This window comes from Chenopodium quinoa, unplaced genomic scaffold (genome assembly GCF_001683475.1).
Source record: "Chenopodium quinoa cultivar QQ74 unplaced genomic scaffold, ASM168347v1, whole genome shotgun sequence".
Taxonomy (NCBI): domain Eukaryota; kingdom Viridiplantae; phylum Streptophyta; class Magnoliopsida; order Caryophyllales; family Amaranthaceae; genus Chenopodium; species Chenopodium quinoa.
Genome location: NW_018745024.1, coordinates 8,736,936 through 8,761,194, shown reverse-complemented (window position 1 = coordinate 8,761,194; position 24,259 = coordinate 8,736,936). Strand labels below are relative to the sequence as shown.

The window sequence follows — 24,259 nt, the reverse complement described above, 5'->3', positions numbered from 1 at the left end:
TTTTCTTTCAGGGTCTTCCTGAAGATTGGAAGCTTTTTCTTCTGAAATTCAAGAACTTTGTTAGAGTCTTTGCTAGGAAGAATGGCAGAGAAGATAGATTTTGGGAAGTAAGAGTCATAAGCATACCAGAAAATACAGGTTGTGGTGGTATGTTGATTGATCGTGAATGGGAAAACTTTGTAGCTGCGAACAACATAGTTGTTGGAGACAAACTTGATGTTTACCATGATCATTATAACATTTATATTAGAATTTTTAATGCTGATGGTACTGAAAGGCTTCCTAATGAAGCAGGAAGTGGTACCAATGTATAAGTTTTTAAATATTTATATAATTTTATGTTTGTAATAAATCTGATTTTATATCAGAAATAATAAAATATATATCAGATATTATAATATTTTGTTCATGAATAAGATTATTGGTATAACATTATATTATGTTGTTCAGTGTTCGTTATGTTCAGGAATTAGATTATTTTTTTCATTTATTAGATTTGTTTTGTCAGGAATTAAATTTTGTGTGTCAGGTATTAAAATTTTTTGATTACATAGGAATTAGATTGTTTCAGGAATAAAAATGTTTCAATCAGAAATTAGTTATTATAAATTAAAAAGGATTAGGAATAAGATAAAGTTTGTCATCTTTAAGATTTCTTTGGTCAGGAATCAAAATATGTATGACAGGTATTTTAAATTTTATTCAGGAATTAATTTAAATATATCAGGAATTAAATTGTACGCTTCAGGAATAAACTTGTTTCAATCAGAAATAATATTATCTTTTTCATGTATTATATTTTTCACATCAGACATTAAGTTTTCATCTATGTCAGCAAATTATTTATGACAGTAATTAAAATGTTTATCTCAGGAATAAAGATATTTTTTTATACTAAATAAACAAGTAATAAATTTTAAAATAACAAAGTATGTACGTACTTGATTCACTGCCATCCCAAATGTTTGATTTAGCAAGCTTGGTCCAACGTTTCAGAATGTATCTCTCTGAAATAGCATGTATGCTGTACATTTGCATTATCTTGATAATGTGAAAGCACAGCAATCCAGTCTCTGTGAAGCACATACAAGAACACATAAACTCATTGTTTTGAGTGTAATATATGACTTGATAGGTGTGCATATAATCTTCATCAAGAGAAACATCAAAGAATTTGACATATTGCATTGAAGTGGCTTTTTCTCTTGCATATGCTCCAAGACTTGTTTCAAATTCCAGCTTAAAATCCTTGTATAAGTTTAGAGTATAAACTTCAGCTGCATGTTTTAATATCTTTGTTGTTGTTCTTGGTCTCTCAGTAGTACATCTGAAGTTGTCACTCTTTTCAGTGCTTCTCCATCTTTTCACAGTAGCCTCAAAAATGTGAAAGAACTCCAAAAGCTTTGTGGTTTTGTTGGCCTTAAATGAAATTGCTCTGTTTGTTACTTCTACCCTTTGAGATGAAAGAATTCCAGCTGAGAAAATATCCTTGCTCAATGTTGTGCACCATTTATCTCGTAGACCGTATAACCTATCAAACCATTCTTTTTTCTCTAGCCCATGTTTTTGAACCATCTTGTGCCAACAATCTTCAAAGTCAGATTCAGAATCACATCCACTTAAGCATTTGTGAAACATATTTTTGAATTCAGGATTGGTTTTTAGAGTTCCAAAGTGTGACACAAAATTCTTTTGCAAATGCCATAGACATAGCCTATGTCTTGAGTTTGGATAAACCTGCAACAAAAATTAAATCACTGGAGTCAGAAATATGACTATTATAATCAGAAATTAAAAACATTTAGTCAAGAATTACATAAATTATGTAAGACATTTGTATATTTTTACTCAGGCATAACAATATTAGAGTTAGAAATTAGCATATTTTAGTCAGATAATAGAAAATTTAAATCAGGTATAAATATCTTTAGGTCAGTAATTAAATATTTTTAGACTTTTTATTTAAACTTATTTTTAAAATCAACATATTTTTCAGATTATCAGTCAAATTAATCTTCCACTGTAATTCTGCCATTTGGGTCCCAATAAACGGCTAAAAAACAGTAACTTTTTTCCTTTTATAAATCATTTCCTTTCTAATTCAACTTTGCATCTCAACTTCAATCTCTTTATATATTACACATATTTGAGCTAAATTGTAACTGTACAAGCAACAAAGGAAAACTTATTCTTGAGTTTTATAAATCACTCATTACGTTTCAGATGACCCTGGTTTTTTGGCTGACTGTATCATTGAGTACAGGATGAAGAAAAATGGGACTTGGCCACCCCCTGGTTATCCTCATTATGGTGCCCAACCACCACAGTGAACAGGTCTGTATGCCTAAAATGTGAATAACTTATGTTTGTTGAAATATTGTTGCATAAACTAACATCTATTATATGTTATTGTAGGTTACAAGGTGTCTTGGAATAAGTCATCACCCACAAACAAGAAGAAATGCATATCAGGAATATAATTATTTTAATCAGGAATTAGCATATTTTGGTCTGATTTTAGATGAATTATGAAAGGTATTAGTATATTTTGGTCAGGAATTAATAGTCTTAGTGTTCACTTGGAGTTTTGAATAAGGACTAAAAAAATGTAATAATCAGAATTGTACTTGAGGTACTGGATAAGGACCAAAACAATGTAATAATAATAAAAAGGAATATATTTAAAAATTATCTTTTTTTTTAATATTTTTTATCTGTCTATAAAAGTATTATTTACTTAACATTTTGCATGTTTTTGTACTTTGGTATATTCTCTCTCCTAAAACAAACTTTTTTTCAATATTCCTCAAAAATGCAAAACAATTCTCAGTCTTCTACTTCATCAAACGATCCTCAATATTTCTCAAATATGCAAAACAATTCTCAGTCTTCTACCTCATCAAACGATCCAGAAGAAAATGCAATTGATAACTTTGAAAAAAAATTAAATGATCTGTTGGATAGAAGAGATAGAGTGAAGAATGGATTGATGAGGCTCTATGAAAAAGTTGAAAAGAATGAAATCGAAGAACTAAGCAAGAGAAAGAGAGCACAAGAGATATGGCAGGAAACACAGAACAAAAAGCAGAAAGAAGAAGATCAACACAAGAAGGAAGAGAAAGAACAAACAGAAGATCAAAAGAAAAAACAAGTTTAATATCTGAGGAAGAACAACAAGAAGATTATGATTTTAGGGTTTTTTTCTTTATCTTTTTTTTCCTGTTAATTTCTAGTCACAATCAATATCATTAAAATATATGGAAAATATGATATGCTTTTATGTTTATGTTTCTGTATTTCCTGTTTTTATTATCAAAAGATTTATTCAGATATGGTTTAAAATGATATGGTTTTGTTGGTTTTTATTCATATATTGATCTTTTTTTTTTAGTATTAATAATTTTTCGTCAGGAATTATATTATTTTAATCAGGAATTTTATTAATTTGTTATATATTCAATATTTATTTCAGAAATAAAATAAATTATCACAATCAGAAATAAGAATATTTTACTCAGTAATTATAACATTTTGCTCAGAAATAAACTTGAAATGAAATTATCACAATCAGAATTAAGAATATTTTACTCAGTAATTATAACATTTTGCTCAAAAATAAACTTGAAATGAAATTAAATAAATTTGAATTAGTAATGACTTAATTTCGATCAGGTATTAGAAAACTTATATCAGGATTAAGGATCTTGCTATCATGAATAAGATTCTGTCAATCAATATTAAATATTTGAACTTATTAATATATCTTAGTCAGGTATTGCCTTTATTTTATCAGAATTAATATATTTTTGATCAGGAATTATATTACATTAAATTATGAACATGAAACATATATTATTAGTCAAGAATTAAACAGATATTTATCAGGAATTATATAATTTCTGTCAGGTATTGATCTGTTTTTATCAGTTATTAAGTTATTCTAATCCAGAAACAATATATTATGAAGACAAAAATTCTTACCTCTGGTATGGCGTTACTCATTGCAAGATCCTGATCAGTGAAGATTGATTTTGGTTCGATTCCACACATCGACTTTTTGAAAATTTTAAAAAGCCAAACAAATGTGTCAGTCCTTTCGTCACTTATGAATGCACATCCAAACATTGTTGTTCTCCAATGACAGTTTATACCAACAAATGGTGCACATATCAACCCATATTTGTTTGTTCTGTATGTTGTATCGAAGATTAAAACATCACCATAGGCTTTGAAATCTTCAAGCATTTGAGAATCACGCCAAAAATAGCTCACTACATTGTTTTCTTCTCCAAATTTCAGTCTATAAAAGAATGAAGGATCATTATCTGCTCTCTCTTGAAGGGTATCTAATACATTCTGCATGTCTCCACCTTCAACCATACTCATTTTCACCCTTGATACATAGTTAAGGTGGTCTCTCTTAGTATGACCTACACATTCTTCTCCTCCAGCTTCATTGGTGATATAATTGTAAGCATCCATTGGTTTGATACCACTTTCAACCATGCTTTCAATTAGTTCACCCATTGGTGCTGATATTTGCCTTTCTGATCTTAGATGATGACGTTGAACTGCTATAACCAATTCATGATTATGCTCCAACTCATGTGTAACAGCTTCGAAACTTCCTTCTTTGGTTTTCTTGAAACGAATATGAGCTTTGCATCCAGTTCTTGTCTCATTTACCTCCCTATCTTTTCTCTTTTTTTCATCAGTTTTACCCAACATGGGTATTTCCACTGAATTTTGTTCACCTTCCATCTTCATTTTACCCTTTGTATGCCCTTCTTTAGAACATCTAAAATAAAACTCATACAATTTATCATTATTATCTCTTCTCTTTGTTGATTTTCTGACACTGAAACCAACAGACTTTGAATGAGCTTTGTATAAAACAAATCCCTCATTGTAGTCTGATACAGTATAACCTGCTAGACATTTACTTATGTTTTCATCCTTGTCATATTTGTAATAATCTCCAAGAAAAGTATATATGAAACATATCATAATTTATTTTTGTCAGGAAATAAAATATTATACACAGTAAATAAATATTCTTTAAATTTATGATACTTTAGAATTATCATGTCTTAGTCAGGAATTACATTATTTAAATCAGGAATTACCAAATACTAGTCAGGAAATAAGTAATCTCAGTCAGGTTTAGGTTTATGTTCAATCAGGAAATAGATAATATCAGTCAGAAATAATAATAATGTATCTGATTATAATATGTTGTTGATTATTTTTTCAGGAATTAGATTATTTATGTCACTTATTAGTTTTGTTTTGTCAGGAATTAAATTTTGTATGTCAGGTATTAAAAATTTTTGATTAGGAATTAATTTGAATATATCAGGAATTAGATTGTATATTTCAGGAATAAAATTGTTTCAATCAGAAATTAAATTGAAACAATTTTATTAATTTAATTTCAGTAACAAAAAATAGTCAAAATATCAAAAAATTGTTCGAATCGGAAATTAGATTATTATAATCAGGAATAAAGTTATATTAGTCAAGAAAATACATAATAAATTACTCAGGACTTAAATGATAAATATACAAAAATTAGAATATATCAGGAATTAAAATGTAAATTTCAGGAATAAAATTGTTTCAATCAGAAATTAAATTGAAACAATTTTAATAATCTAATTTCAGTAACAAAAAATAGTCAAAATATTATTCGAATTAGAAATTAGATTATAATAGTCAGGAATAAAGTTATATTAGTCAGGAAAATAGATAATAAATTACTTAGGACATAAATGATATGGTCAGGTTTAAGATAAATATAGTCAGGAAATTAGAATTTAATAACTCATGACCTTCCCTCTTCCCTTTTCAAAAAACACGTAAAATCATTTACCAGACATAAAATTAATTGAATAAAATGAAATGAATTTACTAGAAAAGAGGTTAATTATAAATGAAAAGACATATTTGAAAAGGCATGACCCTCCCTCTTCCAAAACACTGCATCTATTCACATTCTAAACATTATATATAAGTAACTATATTGTCAACAAACTATATTCAGAAAAAGAAAAAAAAATCCATATAAACTGCTTCAGTTAGAAATTTTAATTAATCTTATAAGAATATAACTACTGTTATTACAAAAGGTATATTTTTTTCGTATTATGATTATACCTTTGTTAGTGTTGTTTTATTGAGTTTTGTTATGATTTATGTTTTCATTTTGTTTTGTTTAGATGGCTAATCAAATCCCACACCCAATTGACGCCTTAGAAGATGCACATCCAGCAATGGCTGTTGAAGAAATATTATGCATGCACATTTTCCCTAGGTGCACATTCAAAGCCCAGGAGATGATTAACTGTACATGTAAATATTATAATGAATTATGGTATTATAAATATTGGATTCCAGAAACAGTAAGAAGAAATCATAATTCAAATGAATGGTGGGTTGCATATGACATTATGTGGCATAATGGTTATGGATTTCATAATGGCATGGTGCAAGACTGGGCTGAATTTCTGAATGGATTACGTTTAGTTTTTGCTGAAGAAGAAGCCAACAAATTAAAGAGAAAAAGAGAAGAAGCAAATCATCCATGCAGAGAGGCAAAAAGAATTAAAATTGAGGAAGATTATCTTTGTAGCTTATTTTCAATGTTTTGTACTTTATCATAATTAAATAACATTTCATTAATATGTAATTTGGAAATTTAGTTTATGTATTTTATTTTTGAAAATTTAGTTGATGTTATTTTATTTTCGGAAATTTGGTTGATGTTATTTTATTTTTGGAAATTTGGTTGATGTTATTTTATTTTTTGTTTTAGTTGATGATATCAGTAGCTTATACTCAGGAATTAGCATATCTTAAACAGGAATTAGATTTTTTAGATCAGATATTATGATATATTATTCAGAAATAAAATTTACTCAGTCAGGTTTAAGATAAAATTAGTCAGGAAACAGATGATAATAGTCAGGAGTTGTAATACCAATATAATTTGCAGTAATTAAATGTTTTGAAATTTATTATACCCAGGAATTACATTATGTTAGTCAGGAATTAGATAGTTCTTGTCAGAAAATAGATATGGATAGTCAGTTTAAAAATAATAATATTTAGATACATTATAACTCGTCAGGTTTAAGATAATATTAGTCAGATAATAGATAATAATATTCAGGAATAATAATATCAATATTTAGATAGAGTAATTAAATGTTTTAAGATTTATAACACTCAGGAATTAGCATATATTAGTCACGAATTAGACAATTATTGTCAAAAAATAGATATGGATAGTCAGTTTTAGGATAATAATATTCACATGTATTATAACTTAGTCAGGTTTAAGATAATATTAGTCAGAAAATAGATAATAATAGTCAGGAATTGTAATATTAATATTAAATACAATAATTATATGTTTTAAAATTTATAATACTCAGGAATTATCATATATTAGTCAGGAATAAAATAGTGCTGGTCAGAAAATAGATATTGATAGTCAGTTTTAGGTTAATAATATTCAGATATATGATAGTCAGGTTTAAAATAAAATTAGTCAGGAAATAAATTATCATAGTCAGGAATTGAAAAGAAAAGAAATAAAATTATTCAGGAAATAAATAATGATCGTAAGATTTTAAATAATGATAGTCAGTTTTAAAATAATTATAGTCAGATTTAAAATAATAATAGTCAGGCAGGGATACTAGATTTTTAAATGCAGTTAGAAATATTTTGAAATTTTCAGGAATTAGATTATTTTACTAATTTTGTTTAGGAAATAGGTTCTATTAATCAGGAATTATATTATCTGCAATTACATCAATAAATTACAGAGTATACTTTTACAGAACATTTAATTATCTGTATACGTATTATACTTGCAGCATCTTCATCTCTTTCTGCATCATCTCTTTCTTCATTTATATTTTCTTCTAGAATAACATTATCTGCTGCATTCATCATTAGTGTTAGTATATTTGAATTTCACTCTGAAATTATCAAAAAAATGGATTCAAATGAAAATTAATTTTCTGCGACAATTGTAGTTACATATTAAAACAGCTTTGCATGCAAATCATAAGTTGAAATTAAATTCGATCGAATACTATAGTAAACTTGATTTCAAAATGAATAGTTGAAATAAAATGTAATTGAAAATAAATTAGGCCTGATTTCAAATTATAAGTCGAAATTAACTACGATCTGAAATTCGATTGGCATTAATTGCAAATAATAAGTAGAAATTAACTCGAATTTAAATACGATCTGATATTAAATTGAAATTTAATACGATCTGAAATTCAATTTGTCTTGCATGCGAATTATAAGTCAAAATTCATATTTCAAAATCGGTATAATACAATCTGAAATCATGCGAATTATAAATCGAAATCAATATTATATGAAATTTGAAATTACATGCAATCAAAATTATGAATTAGATTGTACCTTTTTCAGCAGTAATTGAGCTGGAAATTGATTCTATAGGTGAATCAGAATCTCCTTCAATCATCATCCTATTGTTTGATTTCTCCATGTTTTTATGGAATTTGCAGATTTGAATTATACGAATTTTGCAGATTTGAATTTTATGAAATTTGGGGAAATGAAGTGGTTGAATTTCAGTGAATGACGGCGCTCGAAATTTTATGAAAATGATTAAAATGATTAAAATGACAAAATTCAGACAATTTATAAAATGGCGCGCGGGCTTTGGTCGGGTTGGTCAGGCCCGCGCCTTTTTAATTAATGAGCCCGGACTCACGTGAGTCCAGTCTCACGCAAAACATTTTGATAAAATTAATTGTTTGAATAAAACTTAAATTATACTTTTTCTACATTTTGTTTGAATTCACTGGGACTTGTACTTATAAGATATAGTAGTTCGTCTATTTCATAATAATTGCAACAATTCTCTTTTCACTCTTATCAATGTACTATTTCAATCGTTAATATCTTTAATTACCAATGCGTAAAAATTATAAAAATTTGATATTATGAAAGCATAAATCAAAACGAGTATAACAAGATCCCATGTGATTTTATTCCTCTAAACCTATAAATCACCAAAGCTAATCAAAGTAAGATATGTGATAGTGTAAAAGTCATACTGTTGCAAGTAAAAAGAAACAGAAAAAGTATGTATTTGTAATAAGTGAAATAAGCCTAACATAACGGGCTCCAAAAGCTACAAAATCCGTGTTTTGATAGAGGTTCTAGTTCTAGCTAATGTTGTTCAACCACTCTATCCCCCTAAAATTTATTCCTAGCTAAAGTTTAAATGTGTGAAAAGCAATTTTATTTCACACTCTAAAAATCAAATTGAATCAAAGTAATAATTAATTAGAAATTATTCAATGTAAAGTGGCTTTTTGGTAGAAACATATAACGGAGTGTCTAAAATTAACATTTAAAAAAGAAAAACTTTTGTGTAGTCTTTTACGTACTTAATTTATTTATTGGATCGGCTTTATAATGGCCAGCGTTAAAATTATTCTAATAAAACAAAGTCGTCGTTAGGGTCACATGCTTTACAATTTGACTTGTATATTGTATTATTATTTCCTTTAAATGCTAATTGTAATTTTCAAAGTCAATCCAAAAGTTAAAGACTCTTTGGGAGAGCTTGGTCAAACTTAGTTACGGAGTAATTACGACCTCCTCTCTAATGGAGGAACTATGGATATCAACTTCATTGTATAATTACAATGATTAATTAAAAAGAAGATCGAAACACCTTTTAATTAACATAGAATGTACATTTTAATTAAAACTTGTTAATTACCTGATTTTGCAATTAATTTGTGAATTCAAGTGAGGAATTGAACGTTTGCATAATAATTTGAATAACATGAGTGGAAATTTGGGTATTTATATATTGAATATACCTGATTTTTATTTTGTAATTAATTTGTGAATTCAAGTGAGGAATTGAGCATTTGCATAATAATTTGAAGAGCAGAAGTGGAAAAATGATAAAATTTGGGCAATTATATATTGAAAATAATCGAAGGACTATTGAGAGAAAGCATGCACGCGCTAAGAGAAGAAATTCTATTTTTTGGAGAGGTAGAGAAAGAAAAGAAATGCATTTATTTTTAAGGTTTAATCACAATGTTTTAGTTATGGATTTTTGCTTGGTTGATATTATGTAACATAGGGTTCAAGGTCGTACTCATGGCTTGAATAAACAAATTAAAAGGACACATCACAAATCACAATCTTAGGAACTACTCGTCCAATCTTATTTCCACACAACTTTGAGATAGCTAGACTCTCACTTAATCTTGTGAAGTGGATTCTCTATCTTGACATGATGACATAGAGTGTAGGCTGTGCAGCTGTGCTCATGCCCGAGAGTCTTGCTTGGTTAAGTCTTAAGGAAAAAATTAAAATTAATTAAGAATTAAGATGCATGCACATGGTCCGTTTCTTTTGGGCATAAATATAGCTTAACTCACTCTTTGAGAAAATTCTAATACTACCTACTAAAAGTGTCCCACTTTCACATCCTTTAAGTCCTAACTCTAAAAAAATCTTAAAAAAACGTCAAGTCGTGCAATTTCTACGTAAAAAATTCACAAAAATTACTCTACTTTCTTTCGTTGACCCGACCCGGTCAATACTCGTATGACTCAAATCTTCTATAAATCATGCATCATTTGTTCTCCTTCTTATACTTCACTTTCTATCATCTTAAATTTCCTACTCAACACTCCATTCATTTCCTCCACATCTAAGATTACTCTCTTTGTCCCTCTCTAGTAATCTAGTCTCTTCCCTTTTCTTCCACTCCTACGTAGGTGTTATCAAAAATATGCCGGAACCGCAAGTAAGTCTTCTTTAAATACATGATTATAATACTACTTTCGTGACATATTATTTGCAACGATTTGACATGAAGTAGAGGAGGAAAAATGTCTAATCGTTGCAAATAATATGTAACGGAGGTAATATAACATACATTGATACAGTACAATGTGATGTTAAGCTATTAGCATAGAGAATCATATGTTTAGAATTAATTAATTGTCGCGTGTAATAAGTTGATTGTATAATACGAGTAATTGTTAATGTTGTATTGATATTTTGTGTTCATTTTTATTTGTACTTCAGAAGGTGGTGTTGGCATTAGATGTACACGATGATAAGCAATGGAAGAAAAAGGTTTTGAAGATTGTCTCTTCAGTTCATGGTATTTGATAGTTTGACTTTTAATATTACTTTATAGATTTACGGAGCATTTAGCAAAGCTTGCTAGATATATCGTATACATGAGTACATCTTAAGAAAAAAGAATTTCACAAACTTAAATAATTAGCTTTTAAAATTAACTGTGTCATATATAATCTAGTATCTTTTGGATAGTGTAACGATCATTTCAATCCATAAAAAATAATTTAGAAAATATTTTTGTTAATTTTTAAATGTAATTCAATTTCGATCTCTTTTGGGGTGTATTAACAATTGAGGTAACCAAGGGTTTGTTCTCTTCAGATTATTTTCAGTTCAGTTCTTATCTTAATTCCCTTCTCTCATAAAACATTCAGTTCAGCTCTAATAAGTTCAGTTCATCTAAGTTCAATCAATCAGAACAAGCCCTAACTTTACTATTGCTTGAATTGTAGGAATTGATTCAATCTCATTGGACATGGAAAAGAAGAAGCTAACCCTAATAGGAAACATGGATCCATTGGAAGTGGTGAACAAATTAAGGAAGTCGTATTATACAACCATAGACACAATTGGACCTGCAAAAGAAGACAAAAAAGAAGAAAAAAAGGATCCTGAAATTGTCCCTATTGTTTACGATCCATTTTATTACCCTAGGTGTTACTGTATTTACTAGCTATCACACTTGTGTGTTACATGTACTAGCTAGGATATAATAAACGAGGTCATAGTTATTTTGTTATTATTTTATATTTTTTATTTGGTGTTTAGAGAGTCAGGCGGGGTGAGAATCGATCTCAAGATCTCATAAAATCGGGAAGGAAGCTCTAACCACTTGAATCATACTTCACTCTATGTTATTATATTTATGTATGTGGCCTTCAAAATTAAGAAAATATAGAGTTATTGTGATACTCATATTATAATACTATAATAATATGATAGTTTATATGAAGGTCGTGCTATCATTATTAGAGGATTTGGAGTTTATTAGTACTTCCTCCGATCTGGTTTTTTTAGTTGACATCATTTGACATTTAAATTATTTATACAATACACTTTGACTCGCTTTTGTGGTTTATAGATACGATAAAACATATTTTTGTAGGATTTTATTTGAATCGTTTCAATATATATTTTGTTGATATCTACTTTTTATAATTTTACAGTGTTAATAATAATTAGAGATATTAATCGTTAAAAACATGCGTTGACAAACATAATAATAGAAAAATATCGATTAAAAAAAAAAACAAAGGAAGTACTCGTATAATCGTATTAAAGATAAAGATGGTTGCATTTTAAAAACAAAAAACATTTATGTTTTTTTGATCTTATGATCGAGGGGCAAGACGTGTACGTAGGAGCTACCGAGCTAAGGTCACATGCCCCACATGCCCAAAGCCCCAAAACTTACGGATCATAATGTTGATAATTTGATATGAGTTTGGAAGAGACTATTTCCAAAATGGCCATAATCTTATTGACTTAATTGACTTTGAATTACTGATGAATTTGCATCAAAACTTCATAATGCCATAAAAAAAATAAAAAAATAAAAAAATAATAAGCAAATGAGATCGAATAAATCAAATTAAAATTTGAACTAAATGTCTGTTGAGTATAGCAATTTGGATTATTGTTGTTGATTTTTCTTAATTTTTTGTTGGAACGTTATTACATGATTCAATATTCTCATTTTTGTAGACTCTAGTACAAGTACTCAAGTAGACTAGTATGAGTCAATGACCATTTTTGGCGATTTTTTGTTGGAACGTTATTACATGATTTAAAATTTTAATTAAGATGTTGCGATTACTACCGAATCCCCATTAAACCCAATTATGATGTCATTATATCACTTTAACCCATAGTTAAAGCTCTTAACCATGGTCAAACATGGGTTAAAGGGATATAATGACATCATAGTTGGGTTTAATGGGGGTTCGGTAGTAATCGCAACATCTTAATTAAAATTTTGTGAGGTAGAAATTTACAAATTAGTATTAACTTGCGGTAGTAATTGGCAAATTACCCTCATTTCGAATCAAGTCTACATATATGTCACGTTTGAATCAAGTCTTTGGCTATTTTATATATATATATATTGAATACTTATTGAGTTTGTTCTTTGCGTATTTTAAAAATTTTACAAAAATTAAACCTTTTGCTTTTCAAATATATACTTTTTTTTTTTACATATTAGTAATGTGTTGGTGATTGACTTAGGATCTGTTCACATTTATTAAACTGAGCTGAAGCGAACTGAATTGAGCTGAAATGAATATTTTATGAGAGAGGGAAATTAGGAGCTGAACTGAACTGAATTGAATGAAATTAAACTGAACTGAACTGAAATTAAGTAAATATGAACAGGCCCTTAGACAATCAAATAGTCAACATCTTTGTTATAAGTGGTTGGGTGTTCGAATCTCCTTAACCTTATATTTTTATAGGGAGCAATGCTGGTTTTTTTTTTTTGGTAATGTGACATAATAGTTAAGATTGTTATAAATGACGTGGCGTCGTGAGATGTTGAGAAGCTAACGTAGCGTAATAAAAAAGGATCTACCACTACGTGAAAAAATGAATTTGGCACCGGTTCAAACCCGGCCTAAGGCACCGGTTTGAACCGGTGCCAATATGGGGGATGCCAAAAAGTGGTTTAAAAAGGCACCGGTTCAAACCGGTGCCAAAACTGGGTTAAAAAAATTATGGGATTGTTTTTGGCACCGGTTAACCGGTGTCAAAAGTGCCAAAAAATTATTTTTTTTGTTTAGAACATCAAATATCAAAAAATTGAACATCAAACATCAAACATCAAAAAATTAAAAATCGACCAAAATTATTTAGAACATCAAAATATAGATCGAATATCAATCAATATAATAAAAAATTTACAATATATAATAAAAAAAAAATTACAATATAGATCAATACAGTAGTTCAATTACAACATATAAAAAAAATTACAATATAAATAAAAAAAATAAACTCAATATTCGTGCATCTTAATTCTTCCATTTAAGATCTAACTCAAGATACCTGCACCAATTAAAGCAAAAAAAAAACGATTAATATAATTAAGTTTCGAAAAAAAAAAATTAAGATTCAAACCCAGAAAAAAATTGAAATCGCAAAAAAATTAAATCAAAAAATACCCAGAAATAAAAAAAAAACCCAGAAATGGAAATAAATTGAAATCAAAAAAAAATTGAAATCGAAAAAACCCAGATAAAAAATAAAAATTAAAAAACCCAGAAATCGAAAAACAAAAAATCAAAATCGAAAAAAAAAATATATTAAAATCGAAAAAACAAAAACAAAAATCGAAAAAAAAAATTCAAAATCAAACATAAGAAAAAATATAATCCAGAAATCGAAAAATAAAAAATCAAAATCGAAAACAAAATATATTAAAATCGAATAAACAAAAATCGAAAAAAAAATCAAAATTGAAAACGGAAAAAAAATAACCCAGAAATTGAAAAACAAAAAATCAAAATCGAAAACAAAATGTATTAAAATCGAATAAACAAGAAACAAAAATAAAAATAAAAAAAAAATCAAAATTGAATTCGGAAACAAAATAACCCAGAAATCGAAAACAAAAAAATCAAAATTGCTATCGAAATAAAAACCCAGAAATCGAAAAAAAAAATCAAAATCGAAAAAAATAAATTTATTAAAATCGAGTTAAAAAAACCAGAAATCGACAAAAATAAATCAAAATCGCAAAAAAAAAAAAAAAAAAAAAAACCTAAAGTGAAATCGGAAAAAAAAACCCAGAAATTGAGGGAGAAGGAGACGTGTTCGTGGTGTTGCATGTGCTCGTGGTGGTCTCCGTGGTGGTGTTCGTAGTGGTCTCCGTGGTGGGCTTGAAAGAGAAGGAGACGGAGACGTGGTAGTCTTGAGGGAGAAGGAGGAGATGAGAAAGGGAAGGAGGATATGAGAAAGACTGGTGAGCAAAAGAGGAGGAGAGGAGAAGAGGAGAGAGAAAGAGAAGGAAATAGGAGAAGATAGAAGCGGCGAGAATGAGAAATAGGGTTTGGGGGGTTTATATATGGGCGGGTTTTTTTTTTAATAATAAAGTTTAAGCGGTTTTTTTTTAATTAAGGACCGGTTCAATTGGCACCGGTTCAAACCGGTGCCCTTTTAGTTTTTGGCACCGGTTTGGTCTGAACCGGTGCCTTTTATATTTGTGTAAAATGGCACCCAAATTTGGGCCGGTTTAGGACACCGGTTTGGCCTGAACCAGTGCCTTTATGGGGGTGTCTTATTGTATTTTTCTACTAGTGTACGTGGCACAATGGACATTGACGTTCTTAGGTACACCTTTTAATATATAGTATGGATAAAAAAAAATAGAAACATGATTTATATAAAGATTCGAACCCTTGATCTCAAGGTCAATTAATAAAAACTTAACCATTGAACTATGTCTTAGGGCCTGTTCATATTTACTGAACTGAACTGAATTGATTATAGCTGAACTGAACTGATTGAAGCTGAACTGAACTGAAAAATTAAAATGCATAGAACTGAACTGAACTGAACTGATTAGAGCTGAACTGAACTGAACTGATTGGAGCTGAACTGAACTGAAAATAAGTAAATATGAACAGACCCTTAATATGTGTCTTTAATAGCAAGAAAATAACTACTTGTATAAAACATGTCTTACAGTAATGTGTATATTTAATACCACTCACAATTATTGTACTATGTAATAAATCGGGACATTGCCCAAGCCTAAAAACTAGTTATCCATTAAAAAATCGATTTTTTATACTCCCTCCGTCTCTTTATTAGAATCCCCATTCTTATTTTTCATGGGAATTAAGGTTTTTGGTAGATTCCTTAAACAAGTACCAAATTATTTTACTCACTAATTTTCACCTTATTGGAAATTAATTATTCGTGGTGACAAATTAACTAAATTGGTACGATATAAAACTTAACGCTTCTTTCCCAAATTTGGTTGGAAAGTTGTTACTACTAGATTAGATCCCGTGTCATGCACGGTTTTTCACACTTCGTTACAGAATATCAATTTTAAACTACATTTAAATATAAAAATAATGGTCTAAAATTTATTTTTAATGTTATCCCAAATCAAGCAACATAATATACTACTATTATTTTTTTGGGAAATTCTACGTGGCGGCCTCCAACTTTTACAAATTCTATATGGTGTCAAAAAAAAAAACACATAATCTCTAGTGAACCCAAACTTTCATTAAACTCTATTTAGTGGCCAAATCTCACTTAGAGTCGGTTAACCACTCAGTTAGGGTTAGATTATTAACTCTAATCAAGTGAATTACTAACCTACTCCCATTTAAATCATATCCACCTTTTTATTTCAACTGATTATATTAAAACCATTGCAGGCTCTTAAAATCCTCCCCTTTTCTTCGATAAATTAGGGTTCTTTAAAAAAAAAAATCTGACTTCCTAAATTTGCAATTGATTTAATTGGTTTTCAAGCAATTGGTTCAAGGTCCAAATCCACCATTACAAAAACAAAGAGCTTCAATTTCTGATCGCCTTCAATCGCCGACTAGTCCCCTGTTCTTATGCTCAAACGACGACAAACTTGAACGCGCTCAAGCCCGTGCCGCACGCGCTGCCGCCGTTCGCCGTAAACTCGCCTGAGGTGATCTATTTCTGCTATATATCTGAAATTCTAGTGTTTTTGGGTAATTTCTGGTTTCTGCTTGGATTGGTGTAGTTTAATTTTTTTGATTCTATTAAACTGCAATTTGTGAAATTCAATTGCCCTTTTTTGTAATGATTTATGGGATTTTTATTTTTTTTGCTTGGATTGGTGTAGCTTAATGTACTGGTGAAATTCTCTTTCATATCATGTTACTTTGCTTGATTTTTGAGTAGATTTTTTTTTTAAAAAAATCCCAGAAATCATTACATGAATTTTATTAAAGATGCTGGATTTCTGTAACTAATTTATTGTTTAGGGGAATTATGTTGGAAGTTAAGGAATTATGCTCATGTCAAGAACTAAAAATTAGATTAAGATAGTTGCCCCCCTGATGATCGAACCTATAATACGATCATTAGAGGTTATATACTCAATAATGACTTGTCAAATGCATTATACTATTGTGATCTTATGGTTGGGAAAAGATTTGAAGCTGATGCAGACACTTTGTCATTGTTTGTTGGCCTCTTGTCTTCTGATAAATTAAGTGACTCAAACAAGAATTTGCTATCGAAGTTTATCAGCTGAATTTCAGTTAAAATGTATGCAAAGATTTTGGACCTTGAATATGTTTTCTGCAGAGAAAATTGAGATGGAGTAGGATGCTCCTAGACAATCTATGAATAACAGACCGCTTTTAGCTCCAATTGGCATGTTTCTTGTGAGCTTTGGTGCAGAGATCACCAAAGAACAATGATATCTTGTTTGTATCCAGATGCTTCACTACTTGGTTTTGTAAATATTTCTGTACTTTAATGTATATATTATGCTCCTTTACTTTGTTGTTAACAATGTAATGCCCTGAGAGGTTCATTTGCAAAAAAAAAAAAAAAAAAAAAAAAAAAAAAAAAAAAAAAAAAAAAAAAAAGAACTAAAAATTAGATTATTTTTCAAGGCTATTAGCTCAACGGGTAGAGCAATGTACAGTAGTGTACATGGTGTGGGTTCAAGCCCCGCATAGCCTACATAACACTCCTAGAGTGATCAAAGTTGATGCTAATATTCCCACCCATGGCATATCTTAGAGTAAAGCAAATGGATTGTATATAAAAGGTTTAATCAACATTAGAACCATACTCATTACCTCATAAGCACACTGAAGCTTCTTAAACGACTCACTTGCTTGTGGACTACCCATATTTTTATCAGGACACACTAGCACAGAAAGATAAAAGTGCCAAAAAATTTATCCTTTTGTTAGCACGTATATCCATTCTGCATATTGTTGCAACAGAAAGATGCATAAATAACATGAAATATTCGGCAATTTATAAGAGCCCATTGCTCAGCACTTCGGCATGAAAAGTTTACTGATCTTACTACATAAGGACAGCCATCTTTGGCATTTAATTGCATTAAAGCCATTTAGCTGGAAGGTAGTCACATGTATACAGCAGCAGATCTGGCTGGACTATCACTAAAGTGAATGTATGTAGAAGTTCAGGAATCAAAGCAACACAAGATTAAAAGTAGATAGCAGCAGTCTGACAAATGCCAATTGATGCATAAAAAAATGTTTCAGAAAAAAAAGAAAAAAAAAACATCAAATCTAGTACATAAGTTGACCTTTATTTACTACTAAATAAAAGATACTCATGTTGAAAAAACCAGACCCCAGGCTACATTTTCTCTTTCCCTTTGTTGTTGTTCCTTGGCTTGGACTGAGATGGCTGAGAAACTGGCTCTGGTTGGGAAGAAGATATAGTTAAGCTTCGTGTAACATTAGCAGTGGTTGGCTGGGATGCAGAGGCAGCACCAGTTGTCTTTTGTTTTTTCTCGGTACCGTGTGATGCTTTCTCCTTTGCCGTCATACCACCTTTGCATGTTTGCTTGTTATGGCCATATGATTTACAGAGTGAGCATTTGACTGTGGTTGACCTTTTTTCTTTATCTGGTTCATCATCAGCTCTTCTTCTCTGTCTTGATGGTCTTCCTATTCCTCTCCTCATTGTAGGAGCTTGAATTGTTGGCTGGTCAATTTCTGGCCAATGCTCAATGTCTGGAATTGAGTTGATGGCATGTGAATAACATTGTTTGTAGGCTGCAACTGAGTACCATGTGCTAACATACTTATGAGGATCATGTCCTGCAGCTAGTATAGCCCTTAATGCATGCCAACAAGGGATGCCTGAAATTTGCCAAGCCCCACATATACAACTTCTATTATTGAGTGACACCGGGAGAATTGACTTACCCTCTCTTATTTCATATTCTCCCTCTTTACTCTGGAATGCCTTGCAAGTTCTAGAAGCATTGATCAGCATTTGGATTCTCCTTACAATGGTAGGACATGGATCAAAATCATTCCAATCTTTACATTTCTGTCTTCTACTTGACATCCTTACCATACACATTCTTCGTATGCCTGCAAAAACCACATATAACCAAGCATACAATTCAACATAAGAACCAAGTTATATTTACAAAAATAATTATAAAGATTAAGAAAGACATAAATTTTTACCTTCCAAAAGAGTCAGAACAAGTCTGCATCTGTCCACTCCTAAAGTGGCATTGAAACTCTCCACAAAGTTTGTTTTATTCTCATCTGTGCATATCTTTGGGTCAAACTTGTGTCTTGACCACCTCTCTTGATCTCCTAGATTAGCTAACCATATTAGTGCCAAGTGGTTTGTCTTCTGAATTCTTTTCATAGCCTTTTTAAAGGTGAATGTTGAAGTAGCACTACATGCCAACCAAAATAAGGAGTGCATCAAGGGTCCTGGAAAAGCTGATTTCCAATTTTTAGCTAAGTGCTTGCAGCAATACCTCCTCCCTACTTTTGGCCATAGCTCAGTTAAAGCAAGATCTATTCCCTACAAGAACACATAATGAAGAAATTAACACATCATTCCCACCATTGATCTCCCTAAGAGCAATACTCCTCATTTTATAGAGAGTACTAGTGGCCATCTGCACCCCATACCTGGTCCACAACAAGTCATTCAAAGTTTTCCCAGTTATATCATTGTTTGCCCTTATATCATCAATTAGCTTACTTGCAGCCCATTTCACATTAACTAAAGGATTCCTCTCATCCAAACCCCTACAACTGTGCTCTTGATCTTTTATACTCTTTATGGCCCAAGTAGTGCCATCAGGGAGTACATTTGAATGTATCCTCCAATTACAGTTCAATTCCAAGCACTGAGCAGTGAATCTAGCTGGACTAGATCTATCCACTACAATGGCAAACCCAGATTGTATACAATAATCACTTAGAACAGATAGGAAATGTGCTTTATCAGTAAATATCATCCATGGTTTCAAAACAATACTTCCAAACTCAACATTTTCAACAAATTCTCCATTCTTATACATTTTACTGACATAAGTGTCATCATCAAGTAGTTCAGTTTGCCATACATCAGATGCATAAGCATCATAATTGTCAATGATCTCACCAAATTCCTGATCTTCTTCATCTGAGACGCCACCTCTTTCAAAATCTATGTCTAAATCTTCATCTCCAATGTTAGCATTCATTTCTGGCCGTAAAGTTTCTCTATGCTCAAACCTCCTATTAAACTCCTCTTCGGTAATCACTTGTGCCTCTTTTTCATATGGTTTGTTCATCAAGCCCTTCCTAGCAGCAGTAGTCTTAGGTATTTTATGAATAATCAAGGCTGTGTTGTTTGATGAGGTTGGATTCAGGGTAGTTTTTTCAAGCAAAGGAGCATTGGAAAAAGTAGTAGTGTCAGCTAGAGTAAGTGGCTCATTAGTAGGTAAACTCCTTTGAACAGGTAACTTAACCCTAGGCTTAGGATTGCCCCCTCCCCCCTTTCCCTTCTTTTTAAGTGTCTTACATCCACTCGCTTCCTCTTCCATTCTTTCCCAATTGTCTATAAGTGTTTCATTTAACCTAGGTGGACTAACATCAGGCATGTCACTAGTCCCAACATCAAAGCTTTGGTTGTTTTTCTTAGGTGGACTTAGACCATAATGCATATTGGGTTTGTTTTTCAATGACTCTTTAAGATTCCTAGCTGCAACTACACATTCAGAAGGTGTTTCAACTGAACCCACATACACTGTAATCACTTTCTTACTTCCTCCTATTCTATCTAACATAGACATTAAATCACTGTCACTAGTAATTTTAACATCCTTCTTATTATAACAGTAATGGAAACTAGGATATTTAGGCATCATATACGCATTTTTCCTAAACAATTCCTCATACTCAATAATCAAATCAATCCACATTACTTTATCAACATCATCAACATTAATATCAACCACATTCTCTGCCGTTTGAAATTTTAACACAATTGAGTCCATTCTGCAACATTAAACCAAACACACAAAAATTCCAAATAAATCAAGGGAATGCTCAATAAAATTCTCAAAACTAAGCTAGCTGCAAATCGCACAAAAAAAAAAACCAAAAAAATGCTGCAAATCGCACAAAAAAAAATTAAAAAAAAAAACAGAGTAACCAGATAATTTAGCATGCATATATGAGCAAAATTCAAAATTTATTGAAAATATCTTCAACTGATTACCTGGAAGATGTTTACCACATTAATGTTCAGTCGCAAACCGTTATTTTGCAATGAATCCAACAGCAAACCCTAGCCGTCGATTTGAATACTCAATTGCAAAATTGCCAAAAAATACAACACAAAACAGAGAGAACTTTGTGCAAAATCTGTAAATAATCAATTTACGTTCTTAAAATTTGCTCAATTTCAACGAGTTTGAAGTGTTGTTATAGATTGCACTTTGAATTTTAGGGAAGAAGATGAACATGTATATGAAATAATAGGGCAGTGGAAGAAGATGAACAGAGAGATCATCAGTGCGTGAAATATAGTCAGCATTAATGAAATAAGAGGAAAGGATTAGAAATAGGGGTATGTTAGTAAATTCATAAATTAGAGTTAATAAAGTCAGCATTAGTGAGTGGTTAACCGATTCTAAGTGAGATTTGGCCACTAAATAGAATTTAATCAAAGTTTGGGTTCACTAGAGATTATGTGTTTTTTTTTTACACCATATAGAATTTGTAAAAGTTGGAGGCCGCCACGTAGAATTTTCCTATTTTTTTTTATGACTACATATTATAATTCAAACTTACTTTTTTATACTTTTCACATTTTTAAAAAAAAATCATTTGATAATTATGTAAGGTTGAAAGATTATATTTATGATTTTTTTACTAATAAATAATTTTTTTTTTTGAACGGGAAGAATAATATCATTAAATAAAAGCCATACGACATCTACAATAATAAGGATCTGTAAACCACAGATTTAGAGAAAATATCATAACTTTTGCAATCAAAATCATAACTAATTTGCATATTTGGCATAGCTCATACTCCACCGCTTCAAGCTTGACGCGAGCAATGATTTTCGATGTCTTTGCATCTTTCCAAGTTGAGACCTCCGCAATCTGCGCTGTTGTTTTGATCGATCGGTTGATGACAAATCCCAGACCCATAGGAATCCAAATCACCTTCCCAATTATTATAAGAACCCTAAAAATAAAATTCTCATCCATAGATGAGAATCAATCCCAGAAAATTGTGAAAAACCCAGAAAATTAGGACAGACTCTCACAGATGGAGAGAACAAAACAAAACAAATAAACCAAACAAAACAAAAAACTAAATTGAATTAAAGAAAAAGGGTCAGAAATAGTCTAATTTCCGAAGAAATTAGACTATTTCCGGCCTAAACAGCCAAGAAAATTAAAACCCTAGAAGAGAGAGGAGAAAGAGGAGAAAGGAGAGAGAAGAGAGAAAAAGGGGCGGCTCTACTAATAAATAATAATTATACACATTAAAAAACAATTACTTATATAGAAATAGAATGATATGATTAGATATCTAAGTTAGTAAATATATTATTTTACGATTGTTTTTCTAAATTTTGAAAGAAATATTTTGCTTATATTCAATATACTAAGGACACACCAGAAGATGACATGTGTCATTGCTGGTGTGTCTTTAAGTATATAATGATTAAACACAAATAACTTAAATTTATGTGATGACAATTGAGTATAAATTTTAGATTCATTGGGATCAGGAGTACTCCCTCTTAAAAAAAACATTTAAAAAAAAAAGATCATGAGTACTTGTGTAAAACTTTGATTCATGCAACATTTAGCTAATTATTACCAAACCTAGCACAACAAAATAGAGCTAGTAAAGGTTGACACGATACGAATCAAACACGAAAAAATTGAATTAATGTAAAGGATTTACACCACATTTAATTAAATGGGTCGACACAATACAATATGTTTAGTTAAACAGATCAAGTTAGGGTTTATTCTCATACGTTTATAACTTTATTTTCAGTTCAGTTCAGCTCAACTGAGTTCAGTCAATGAGAACAGACCCTTAGTGTTGAAAGTTCCAACACAAAACATACCACTTTAAAAAAATAACCAGCAATTTATGAAATTTATTATTGATATTTTGAATTGGACATATTTACTTACAGCATGACAACACGATACCTGTCAAAAAAATGACAACATGAGACAAACCAAATTCGAAAAAATTAGTCTCAAGGGTTTCCGATGTGATTAGAAAAACGAGTCAACACAACATGACACATTTATTATTAAACGGGTCAGATTAGTGTTGAGTTTCTCCAACCATTTACAGTAACTTTAAATACGAACATAAGAATGACATGACACCTTTGCCAGCTCTACACTAAGCAAGGACTTGAAACATGATAATTTGTCAAAGTGGAGCAACTTGCCACTATTAGAGCCCCAAGGGGTATGGCCCAATACTTAATCACGTATTTAACTGTATGATAGAGTGGCAAATTGACCCATTTTGCTGAATGACACATTGGGCTATACACCTTCATTTTAATTATTAAGTCCAACAAAGCCAATATTTAATTACTTCGTACATAAAATCAATACTAGCCTGGCCTACTAGTAACTAAATTCTACCCTGGTGTATTTTGGTTGGCATCGTCAAGGATATAAGTAAAACTAGACAAATTGACCCAACTCAATGTCTCAAACAAATCATGACCCAAATGATTTGACCCAAACTCAATTACTACCAATTTACTATAAGCGGATGACCCAATATTTACCCTAATCTGATTTAGTTTGACAAAAAATTAAATCCGCCGTTAAATTTAACATACTTTATGCCTAAACAATCATATATTGTCCAAAATATACTCTAATATTTATTATACAAGCATTCTTGATGATCCAAAGCCTATTAAATTCTAACTAATCCAAATTTGAGCCTAATCAAGTCACGATTGTGAGGAAAACTCTCCCAACTAGTGTTGTTGCATTCTCAATTATCGACCTCAAAAGCTTGGTTAAGGGTCTATTCTGATTTACTGAATTGAAATGAGCTGAGCTGAGTTGAA

General features: G+C 30.5%; 4 protein-coding genes and 1 long non-coding RNA gene across 5 annotated transcripts; 2 read left to right on the top strand and 3 right to left on the bottom strand.

The window, feature by feature from the left end:
* Positions 1 to 761: 761 nt before the first annotated feature.
* LOC110708901 (protein FAR-RED IMPAIRED RESPONSE 1-like) lies at positions 762 to 2,306 on the bottom strand. Its single transcript, XM_021887125.1, has 3 exons — positions 2,247 to 2,306; positions 942 to 1,737; positions 762 to 826 (listed from the first exon to the last, which is right to left on the bottom strand). The coding sequence occupies exons 1-3, from the start codon at positions 2,304 to 2,306 to the stop codon at positions 762 to 764; spliced, it is 921 nt and encodes a 306-aa protein (XP_021742817.1).
* A 1,352-nt stretch (positions 2,307 to 3,658) lies between these two features.
* On the bottom strand, positions 3,659 to 5,007 carry LOC110708900 (protein FAR1-RELATED SEQUENCE 5-like). The gene is made up of 2 exons (XM_021887124.1): positions 3,982 to 5,007; positions 3,659 to 3,724 (listed from the first exon to the last, which is right to left on the bottom strand). The coding sequence occupies exons 1-2, from the start codon at positions 5,005 to 5,007 to the stop codon at positions 3,659 to 3,661; spliced, it is 1,092 nt and encodes a 363-aa protein (XP_021742816.1).
* A 5,326-nt stretch (positions 5,008 to 10,333) lies between these two features.
* On the top strand, positions 10,334 to 11,915 carry LOC110708993 (heavy metal-associated isoprenylated plant protein 39-like). Its single transcript, XM_021887219.1, has 3 exons — positions 10,334 to 10,831; positions 11,116 to 11,194; positions 11,628 to 11,915. The coding sequence occupies exons 1-3, from the start codon at positions 10,817 to 10,819 to the stop codon at positions 11,846 to 11,848; spliced, it is 315 nt and encodes a 104-aa protein (XP_021742911.1). The 5' UTR covers positions 10,334 to 10,816; the 3' UTR covers positions 11,849 to 11,915.
* Positions 11,916 to 16,150: 4,235 nt separating this feature from the next.
* Positions 16,151 to 17,671, top strand: LOC110708516. The gene is made up of 2 exons (XR_002508755.1): positions 16,151 to 16,831; positions 17,476 to 17,671. It is a non-coding gene; the product is annotated as an uncharacterized LOC110708516 (long non-coding RNA).
* Positions 17,672 to 17,720: 49 nt separating this feature from the next.
* On the bottom strand, positions 17,721 to 20,123 carry LOC110708515. Its single transcript, XM_021886651.1, has 2 exons — positions 19,359 to 20,123; positions 17,721 to 19,259 (listed from the first exon to the last, which is right to left on the bottom strand). Exons 1-2 carry the CDS (start codon positions 19,606 to 19,608, stop codon positions 18,514 to 18,516), a joined length of 996 nt encoding a protein of 331 aa, XP_021742343.1. The 5' UTR covers positions 19,609 to 20,123; the 3' UTR covers positions 17,721 to 18,513.
* Positions 20,124 to 24,259: the final 4,136 nt, after the last annotated feature.

What these genes read in the sequence shown, in the direction of transcription:
- LOC110708901 (XM_021887125.1), bottom strand. Translation starts at nt 2,306, where the DNA reads ATGAGGATAACCAGGGGGTGGCCAAGTCCCATTTTTCTTCATCCTGTA. An exon ending in ATCCTGTACTCAATGATACA is followed by an intron (nt 1,738 to 2,246) that starts GTCAGCCAAAAA and finishes TTTTTGTTGCAG; the next exon opens with GTTTATCCAAACTCAAGACA. An exon ending in TTGGGATGGCAGTGAATCAA is followed by an intron (nt 827 to 941) that starts GTACGTACATAC and finishes TTGCTGACATAG; the next exon opens with ATGAAAACTTAATGTCTGAT.
- LOC110708900 (XM_021887124.1), bottom strand. Translation starts at nt 5,007, where the DNA reads ATGATATGTTTCATATATACTTTTCTTGGAGATTATTACAAATATGAC. An exon ending in TGAGTAACGCCATACCAGAG is followed by an intron (nt 3,725 to 3,981) that starts GTAAGAATTTTT and finishes ATTGATTGACAG; the next exon opens with AATCTTATTCATGATAGCAA.
- LOC110708993 (XM_021887219.1), top strand. An exon ending in GATTGTCTCTTCAGTTCATG is followed by an intron (nt 11,195 to 11,627) that starts GTATTTGATAGT and finishes CTTGAATTGTAG; the next exon opens with GAATTGATTCAATCTCATTG.
- LOC110708515 (XM_021886651.1), bottom strand. Translation starts at nt 19,608, where the DNA reads ATGCACTCCTTATTTTGGTTGGCATGTAGTGCTACTTCAACATTCACC. An exon ending in TGTTCTGACTCTTTTGGAAG is followed by an intron (nt 19,260 to 19,358) that starts GTAAAAATTTAT and finishes TGGTTTTTGCAG; the next exon opens with GCATACGAAGAATGTGTATG.